This window comes from Phragmites australis, chromosome 14 (assembly GCF_958298935.1).
Source record: "Phragmites australis chromosome 14, lpPhrAust1.1, whole genome shotgun sequence".
Classification (NCBI taxonomy): Eukaryota; Viridiplantae; Streptophyta; class Magnoliopsida; order Poales; family Poaceae; genus Phragmites; species Phragmites australis.
The window spans coordinates 23,358,757-23,369,341 of record NC_084934.1 but is presented as its reverse complement, the minus strand read 5'-3'; the positions used below and the strand labels follow the sequence as shown (position 1 = coordinate 23,369,341).

General features: G+C 49.7%; 1 protein-coding gene across 1 annotated transcript; it reads left to right on the top strand.

The window, feature by feature from the left end:
• The first annotated feature begins 255 nt into the window (after positions 1-255).
• LOC133890876 (chlorophyll a-b binding protein CP29.1, chloroplastic-like) lies at positions 256-1,602 on the top strand. Its single transcript, XM_062331495.1, has 2 exons — positions 256-881; positions 975-1,602. Exons 1-2 carry the CDS (start codon positions 378-380, stop codon positions 1,338-1,340), a joined length of 870 nt encoding a protein of 289 aa, XP_062187479.1. The 5' UTR covers positions 256-377; the 3' UTR covers positions 1,341-1,602.
• The last annotated feature ends 8,983 nt before the right edge of the window (positions 1,603-10,585 follow it).

The window sequence follows — 10,585 nt, the reverse complement described above, 5'->3', positions numbered from 1 at the left end:
CAGAGCTTCGCGCGCATCAAACCACGTGATGCCCAAGATTATTTTGCCCGATATTTCCCAACCTAGGCACTCCAGAGACCACAAATCAGAAGAAATCCAAGAGCCCATCTTCCAATAACAGCCCTCCACGTGTCCCAATGGTCTTTACATCTCCCTCACCCATTGGTCCATACAGATACGGCCTGGATAAGGCAGAGCCCATCGCGGCCGTCAAATAGATCACATCCCTCCCCCACTCCCGCGGCCGTCCGATCTGCCACGCAGGGATAACACCGGAATTTCTTATAAGCACTATCCTATTTGTACCCCGTGACGAGCCCCCCGCCACACATCACCACCGGACGCTCACCACCAACCTCAGCGCACCAAGGGTAGCCATGGCTTCATCGGTGGCCGCCGCGACGAGTACATTCCTGGGTACCCGCCTGGCGGACCCGGCGCCGCAGAACGGGCGCATCGTTGCGCGGTTCGGGTTCGGCGGCGGCAAGAAGGCGGCCCCCAAGAAGGCGGCAAAGTCGTCGTTCGTCTCTGACCGGCCGCTGTGGTTCCCCGGCGCAGTGGCGCCGGACTATCTGGACGGTTCGCTCGTTGGCGACTACGGGTTCGACCCGTTCGGCCTCGGGAAGCCCGCGGAGTACCTGCAGTTCGAGCTGGACTCGCTGGACCAGAACCTGGCCAAGAACGTCGCCGGCGACATCATCGGCACCCGGTTCGAGAGCGCCGACGTGAAGTCCACCCCGTTCCAGCCCTACAGCGAGGTGTTCGGCATCCAGCGGTTCCGCGAGTGCGAGCTCATTCACGGACGCTGGGCCATGCTCGCCACCCTTGGCGCGCTCTCCGTCGAGTGGCTCACCGGCGTCACCTGGCAGGACGCCGGCAAGGTACATGAATATCGCATGCATGCATCGAGCTCTTCGCATGAACAGCGACACAAAACCAACGTCTGATAGTGATAATGGCGTGTTTACGTGCAGGTGGAGCTGGTGGACGGGTCGTCGTACCTGGGGCAGCCGCTGCCATTCTCCATCTCGACGCTCATCTGGATCGAGGTGCTGGTGATCGGCTACATTGAGTTCCAGCGCAACGCGGAGCTGGACCCGGAGAAGAGGCTCTACCCCGGCGGCTCCTTCTTCGACCCGCTCGGGCTGGCAGCGGACCCGGAGAAAAAGGAGCGGCTGCAGCTGGCGGAGATCAAGCACGCGCGCCTCGCCATGGTCGGCTTCCTCGGCTTCGCCGTGCAGGCCGCCGCCACCGGCAAGGGGCCACTCAACAACTGGGCCACCCACCTCAGCGACCCGCTCCACACCACCATCTTCGACACCTTCTCCGGATCCTCTTAATCCCGCCATTGCTCCGTCCAACGATCGAAATTTGTTCTTGCATTAACTGTGATCTCTATCGGCTGGAGATGGATGAAACAGTGCGTGGTTTGATTTTGCGATGAGTGAGAGGGTATGGGAAAGATCGATCCTTTGTTAATGGAGGTCTGGTTAATTAGGAGAGCTGCTGGGACTTGGCGATTTGTAATATATGAACCAATGATGAATTAATGCGTTCACTTGTACATCTTGAGGCGGTATACAATGTACCATGGTTAATTTAGTTTGATGCCTTACTCCCTCTTACTCAGACGGTAATCTACCTAAAAGATGAGTGTAGCAATGAAACGTAGCGCCTAAATATGGGTATACTGGGAATGGACATGGATCGATGAAACGTAGCGCCTAAATATGGGTATACTAGGAATGGACATGGATCCATCCGTGATCAAATTAATTAGTTAATTGATTAAGCTTAATTATAGTAGATCCACGGATCGCTTTAAACTCATCCCTAGGATACATGATATTACTCCAATTAAGCTGGGACCTGGTCCACCTCTGGTGCCACTTTCATCTCACCAGACACATGCTGAGGTATCCAAATCAGAATATTCACTGATGTACCAAATTTAATTTATAGATTAACCACTACTGCTTCATCCAAAAGCTTAAACCATCAGGCAAAGATGAAAAATATATCCACTACAGTAATACTTCAAAATCTAGCATGGTCAAGCGACGAAGAACACTACAATAATAAACCAAAATGTAGTGACTCTTCAATGTGAGAGAACATAGAATCTCGATTTAACAATCCAATCTTCATTATTTTTCATTCCTACCCTTGCAAGGTTGGCCAACCACTTGTATGCACAAATATACAACTGTACATGTCCATATAAAAATTTGAGTCACTACCATAAACTGGGGTTAAAAGTGACATGATATTACAGTCGGTTATGGTGCCGACCATCTGAACAAAAATCAGTATAAAATCGATTGGAGGAAAACCGTATGTGATATCAGGATATATACTATATATAGTTTTTACAAAACCATCTGTGATACTATTATATATCACAGGCGGTTACTTATTAGCAGAATCATCTGTGTTTTATGTACATAATGCAAACAATTACTGAGCAAAGTTGTGTGTTATGCTTTAGAAATCGCATACCGTTTGTGATATATGGTTCATCACGGATGACTTTTTGTTTCTGAGGTGACATGGACAAGCTTTGTTCTTTGCTAGAAATCATCCATTATAGGTCAATGACATATGGTTACTAAATCGTCTGTGATAGTTATGGTTATCACCGATGTTTTCGTGCGGACCATTGAGGAACTGTCTGTGATATGATGTAAATTTTTAAATTGTTTGTGCTAGCCCTGTCTGAGATAAGAGTTACATGGACAAGAGATATATATGTTGTCTAGTATTCGAGAGACAATTTTATAGAAGGTTTCGGTTAAAAAACTATGTAGACAATTTGTTGATTATATAAGGCAAAGGATATGAATGACATGAGAACTGTTGTTTATATTTTCATGTACTTACCCTTAGGCCTTAGCACTTGCCAATGTGTGATTGGGTTAGTTGCATATAATACATACATACTAGCCTTATATGTTTTCTTTTTCTTTACATTCATATTTAGAATATCAGGTGACACATACCAGTTCCACAATTGGGCCCATATAGATCTCGTGCGGAGAAACCACTAGGCGGGTCGAGGGGGTGCATATCAGCTAGAAATGCCTAAAAACTGAAAATTATGCAAATTCATTACAAACCTTACCTAGAAGTTTTAAAAAATAAAAATAAATAAATTTTAAATTCTAAAAAACTATGCAAATGCACTTGACAGTTTGTCATTTTTATCTCTCAAAGGAGATCCAGCTTGCACTTCAAAATTTATGTTGATGTAGATCATAGCATCACCTATATATGACAAAATTTTCAAAAACTTTGAAAACTTATATATATATATATATATATATATGTATGTATGTATGTATGTATATATGTATGTATGTATGTATGTATGTATGTATGTATGTATGTATGTATGTATGTATGTATATATGTATGTATGTATGTATGTATATATGTATGTATGTATGTATGTATATATAGATACATATGTATGTATATATAGATACATATATATATAGATACATATATATATATACATATATATATATATGCGGCGAGGCTATTCTGCGCCTATACGCAGTTGCTATTCGCATTGCGCACATCCCCCGGTTACAATCTGAAACACTGTGAGTTACAACTTGTTATTCGTACTGCGCACATCCCCTAGTTACAACTCGAAACACTGTAAGTTACAACTTGTTAGGTAGACCAGTTACAACTTCACGTCCAGAAATACATAATTGCAACACGAGAAGCTAGCACTGTGAGTTACAACTTGTTATTCGCACTGCGCACATCCTCCAGTTACAACTCGAAACACTGTGAGTTACAACTTGTTAGGTAGATCAGTTACAACTTCACGTCCATAAATACATAATTGCAACACGAGAAGCTAACACTGTGAGTTACAACTTGTTATTCGCACTGCGCACATCCCTCGGTTACAACCTGAAACACTGTGAGTTACAACTTATGGGGTGCGCGCAGACATAAATTACAGTGAGCATACCTGCAGAATATACATACAGTGTATATATATATCACATACATACATAAAAGCATGTTTTATCTAGATATAGTTTGGATGACGCCACACGACATCAAGAATTCGGTTGCCTCATACATATAAGAAAGGGTGCTTCCCACAAACAAAATAAGCCACAAGCACATATGATATGAAGCAACCATGAGGAGAAACTAGCGGCTTGCGGAGCCCACGTGACGCAGCCCACGCAGGTTCCATTACCAGGGCTTGCGCCTAATAAATTTTAGCCTTTCTCGCATGTAATCCATGTTGGTAGTGTGACGTGACCGTCGTTTGCAGAGCTCTGTGTTGATCACTTCAAAACATGTGTGTAGAGTGTATAGGTCTAGTAGTGTGCACACTTGGGGGTGTGAGTATGTGTGAGTGTGTCAATGTGGTGTGTATTTATATGTGTTGGGATTTGAGGGATTTTTCCTTTAAATTTTGAATTTGAGAAAATTCCATAAAAAGAAAAAAAAATAGGAGGAGACCTTGGACCAGTGGGCCACTTATAGGCCCATATGGCTGAGCAGCCCACTCGGTTCGGCTACTTCCTTGACCTCTTGAGCGAGGCTTCTAGGACGGGAGCCGCCACGCTCTTGAGACCTGCCATCTCCACCCTCGCCGGCAACCGTTCGTCCTCGTGGTGAAATCGAATGAGGGAGGCGGCATACGCTTGCTCGTGGCTCGGGTGGATAAAGCCATGTATAGGGATCAGTGACATCCTAAGAGAGGGGGTGAATTAGAACACTTAAAAACCTAAACCAAAATAGCTTTAAAAACTTCATAAGATAAATCTATCTCAATTTATATCTAAATGTGCTCTAGGTTTATCTAGTGTATCTACTCTACCGCTCAAAAGAGTTTTGCAACCTATAGCCAATTCTAGCAAACTAGTCTAGAAAGATAAATTCGCAAAGGTAGATTGCAAGTATGTAAATGCAAAAAACGTAAATAAGGTAGAGAGAGCAAACTTGGCACAAGGAATTTTTATCCCACAGTATCGATAATATGAATGTCATCCGTAATCCATGTTAGAGCTCCATCAAGGTTATACTCCCGAATGGCACCCGGTCACAGCTCTTGAGCCACCATGCTACCAAGGCAAGGTCTCAAGCCGGATGAGACACCAAGCCACAAAGGCAAGGTCTCACCACTTGCTTCTCTTCCGGTCACTTGCCGCCGTGATCACTTCGGAGCTTAAGCCACTAAGGCAAGGGTCTCTGTATCCCCGTACACGTGTCTTACCGAGCTGGAGTTTGCAACTTCAAAACTATAGGTTTTCACCTGCCTAGCACTGTATGAGTATAGGTATGGCGTGCAGGCCAGACCCCCTTGGATTTTAGGTGATTAACTACCTAAGCGAAGAAAAGGCTGGAGTTGAATGACAACACACATAAGTCTTTTGGCGAAACTGGGGGCTCTTTGTCTAAAGGAAGGGCAAAGTCAGCAGGCCAATCCCAGTTTCAGAATTAGAAGAAGCAGTATGAGGTTCACCATCAGAAAAGCTGCACACTAAGTCGGAGGGTCAACAAGCTTACGCAACTTCGGCTTAAGTTGTCAGCGAGTCACCAAGACTCCAAGGCACCGACGTACCACTTGGTACAAGCTAGGATCACTCCTTAATCCATTCTTTAAGCTGCATCACCTAGCTACAACTCAGTCTAGACCTATAAGTACTAAATACACTCTAATCTTGTGCTTAATTGCCATGGATGATCACTTTAAGCACTTTGGTGGCTTGGATGTCTTCCTAAGTATATATGGGTTTCTCTGGACAGTCACACCATCAAATGACTGAGTATAGAGGTATTAGCCTCAAACTCACACACTAGCCGTTAACCTACTGGCTCAAAAAAGATGTTAACATCGGATTGTCCGGTGACAACAAAAGTACAATCACTGGACAATCCGATGAGTATACCATCAGAAACTAGCCGTTGGATTCCACTCAAAGTCATCCTGAACGCCGGATACTTCAGTGGGTTCTTCAACTTTATCACCGGACCTTCCAGTGAGCTAGCTTCAGCCAAAGCGCACCACTTCTTATCTGTGTAAAACACTTCGGTGCAAGCCTCTGGTGCACTTCCTCTTCACACCGTAACATTCGGTGAGTTGCTTCAATCTTCAACTCCTGATACCTTCTCTGCAAGAAATGCTTTGGGGATGATGCTCTGGTGTACATAATATATTCATCGGACCATCCAATCACATAATCTCCATTCTTCAGCACTTAGAATCGTCTCTGCAAGAATTGCCCCAGTGCTTTATACCCTTCATCACCAGATTATCCAACCAGTGCATAGCTTGTGAAGTTTCCCTGAGCATACTTTGGTGTGTATCTTTTTTATCAACACCGGACTATTCGGTGGCTTCATCTATTTTGCTCTTTTCTACAGATAAAGCTCTGGTGCGTACTGTCGGTGATATGGGATCCGGGGGTTCCCGAGTCCCGAGGCCAGGACAGCGCGGTGCCACATGGCGCCTTCCCCCGGGGACCACCTCCCAGAGGGCCCGAGGGAAGCATGGTCCGGGAGTGGGCGCTCGGGGTCAAGAACAGGTGTCCCCGAGCACCCAGAGAGCCCCGAGGACCCGAGGGAAGCAAGGTCCGGGAGTGGGCGCTCGGGGTCAAGAACAGGTGTCCCCGAGCACCCAGAGAGCCCCGAGGACCCGAGGGAAGCAAGGTCCAGGAGTGGGCGCTCGGGGCCAAGAACAGTTAGTCCCGAGCACCCAGAGAGCCCCGAGGACCCGAGGAAAGCAAGGTCCGGAAGTGGATGCTCGGGGTCAAGAACAGGTGTCCCCAAGCACCCAGAGAGCCCTGAGGACCCGAGGGAAGCAAGGTCCGGGAGTGGGCGCTCGGGGTCAAGAACAGGTGTGCCCGAGCACCCAGAGAGCCCCGAGGACCCGAGGGAAGCAAGGTCCAGGAGTGGGCGCTCGGGGCCAAGAACAGTTGGTCCCCGAGCACCCAGAGAGCCCCGAGGACCCGAGGGAAGCAAGGTTCGGGAGTGTGCGCTCGGGGTCAAGAATAGGTGTCCCTAAGCACCCAGAGAGCCCCAAGGACCCGAGGGAAGCAAGGTCCAGGAGTGGGCGCTCGGGGCCAAGAACAGTTGGTCCCTGAGCACCCAGAGAGCCCCGAGCACTTGGCAAGCCCCATACCGGTGGACCCTACAGGGACTCCACGATGAGGTGTCGGTCGGTGGGAAGCCCGATGCCGCATTTAATGGGGAGCGTGGACGGTCACATCCAACCACTCTCCCCCACGCCTGCCGTACTGAATACGCTAGTCCCTGCCGCCGCCTGGCAGGAAGGCGTGGGCACAATTAATGCGGTGGGTCCCATCGCGTGTCCCCTCGCGGGGCCCTTGAAGAAAGACGGTTTGAAGATATCCTTGATGGGCACGAGGCTTATCACCCTGTCACATCAAACTGCAGCAGACCTACTCTGCTCAAACGGGCATGAGAGAGTACTCAGAGGCTGGCCGGTGGGCACCCCTACGCCTGCTAAAGCTGAAACGCGAAGACCAATGAAACCGTCCGAGGGATATTTTTTCAAACCTCTATAACATCAACTGTAGACCAATGATGATCACTTTCCATTTATTATTTACGGGAACTTGTGCCCTCGTTCTGGGCACTCCCTGAAGGGCCTCCCCCCAGTAGATAAAAGGGGGGGAGGGAGCACCTTGAAAGACAGATCTAAAGAGATCGAAAGAGATCGAGCCAGAGACATCCGAAGAGCATTGATAACATACAGAACACACAGGAGTAGGGTATTACGCCTCCGTGCGGCCTGAAACTATCTAAATCCTTGGTGCATTTATTTCTACTAGCTGATGACGATCCATCCTGCCTAAGTCCCACACGTATTAACCCCACGTACGAGGTAGTTTCAAGACCAGCCCCTCGGCCGAATCTCGAAGGGGATCCCTCAGGATCCCTGCTCGCGGTGTTCATCCACCGAGAGCTGGAGCGCCAGGTAGGAAGGTTGTATCCCTGAATCCACCTCATTTTTTGCAGAAAAAATGGCGGGTGGATATCATCTTCAGCGCCCTGATTCGGACTCGAACAAGGAAATGGAAAACGTGGCCCAGGGGGCCCCAGCTCCGGCTCGTCCTCAGCGGCGTCGACAGCCGGCTCATACGGCACCTCCTTGCGTCAGGGACAATGGCACTGGGCCCAGTAGGGCCGCAATTGCCGCGGGCGGGTCGCCGAACCCGCAGTAAGCAGCAATCGTCCCTGCCGCAAGATCGGCATTCGGACAATGCCGAGCGCCGATACGGCGCAAACTCAACTTTGGCGAAGCCAGCCCTGGGAGCGCCTTGCTTGCGGCGCAAGCACTCCTTAGGCACCCACTTGTCTAGGCAGCGGGAGAAACGCCAGAGGGCCGTTGGCTACAGGAGGTAGCCGACTTGGTGGGCACGGCTCATCGGTGAATACTTGCCCAGAGTTCCCGAACCACCTCTCTCTACGATACAAATAAGGGTGGAGCATCTTCGGGTGGCGATAGAGTCGGCCAAGGGGGCTCCAAACGAAGTGCCGCCACCCTGATCACGACGGGAGCTCAAGACCTCTGCTTGCACATTAATGAGCGGAGGGCCATCGAGGATGCGCGTGTCACCCTCGAGCGCCGCCGGGAGTCCCGTCGCGAGGCTGAGACGGTGGAGGACCAAGCATCCTCTATGCCGGCCCGCGACCGACGGGGTTCCCCAGCGCATCGGCGTTCACACCCCAGGGGCACAGCCGACACCGAGGTATATGGCACGGGCTGCCGAGTGTTCACCGGCGAGCTCCGTCGAGTCAACTAGCCCACAAAGTTCTGACCCGAACTACCAGAGAAGTACGACGGTTCCATCGACCCCGTCGAGTTCCTCCAGATCTACACCACCGCTGTCCAAGCGGCGGGCGGGAACGAAAAGGTGATGGCAAATTACTTTCACGTGGCCCTGAGGGGCTCCGCCTGCTCTTGGTTCATGAACTTACCCCCAGGATCTATTTGCTCCTAGGATGATCTGTGCCACCAATTTGTGGCAAACTTTTAGGGCACCTTCGCGCACCCCAGCCTGGAGTGCGACCTTCATGCCGTCAAGCAGCGGGAGGGAGAGACGCTGAGGCAGTTCATACAGCGCTTCAGCTAGGTCCGCAATACCATCCCACGGGTCACCACCCACGCTATCATTGTAGCCTTCCGGCAGGGCGTCCGCGACGAGCGGATGCTTGAGAAGCTAGGCATGTACGAGGTAGTTCCAGGACCAGCCCCCCGGCCAAATCTAGAAATGCTCGCGGTGTTCATCCACCGACAGCTGAGCGCTGACGACGCCAGGTCGGAGTCCATCTCGGGCAGCGCAACCTGCTCTTCCCGGCGGAGAACGTCGGCGCGACCGCATTCGAGATCTTGGGCTTGGCGGCGGAGGTCCGTCTCGGTGGATAGCGAGGCTTCCTCCCTCTTGCCGACCGCCTCCTCGCGTGAGGCAACCTCCTGCTCGTGTAAGGCAAGCTGATCCTCACGGGTGGCCTGCTCACCAGCACGCTCCTTCGACGCTTGGTCGCGCAGCGCCACGAGCTCCCCCAAGCGCTCGGCCTCCTTCTGCGCGGCGAAGGCCTCCTCGCGCACCTCCTCCAAGGCCTCCCGCTCCGTGGCCAGCTCCTGCAGGGACCTCTCGTAGGCCGTGCGGGCCATGGCCATACGGGTCTCCAGGAGCTTGCGGGCCTCCTCCAGCCGGCCCCTTTCTTCAACAAGGGTGGCGCGCTCCTCTTCGAGCTCAGCCCTCTCTGCCGCGATGGCCACCTGAAAGTGCCTAGAGGGGGGGGGGGCGCTCCTATTCTTTCTTTCGACCACTCCATTTTGTCGAGGGGAATATGGAGCCGAGAACTCATGCTTGATTCCTTCTTCATCAAGAAACTCTTCAACTTGTATGTTCTTGAATTCGCTTCCATTGTCGCTTCTAACTCTCTTGATCTTTACTTCGAATTCATTTTGTGCTCTTCTCACAAACTTCTTGAGAATGGCTTGAGTTTCGCTTTTATCATGCAAGAAGAATACCCAAGTGAAGCGTGAAAAATCATCAACAATAACTAAACCATATTTGTTACCTCCGATACTTATATAAGTGATTGGCCCAAATAATTCCATGTGAAGGAGTTCCAATGGTCTTGAAGTGGTCATCACATTTTTCAAGGGATGAGATGCTCCAACTTGCTTTCCCGCTTGGCATGCACTACAAACTCTATTTTTCTCAAATGTCACATTCGTTAGTCCTAGAATGTGTTCGCCCCTTTGAAGTTTGGACAAATTCCTCATGCCAACATGAGCAAGTCGGCGATGCCAAAGCCAACCCATGCTAGACTTAGCCATCAAGCAAGTTTTAGGCATCACTCCATCCGTTGAAAAATCAACAAGATAGAGTTTACCCTTCAACTTGCCCGTGAAGACCATAGAGGCGTCCTCCCTTCTAGAGACGACCACACCCTCATTTGTAAAAAGACAATTATAACCAATTTCATATAATTGAGATACGGATAATAAGTTGTAATTGAGTGATTTTACTAACAAGACATTTGAAATGGAAGTATCATTTGAGATGGC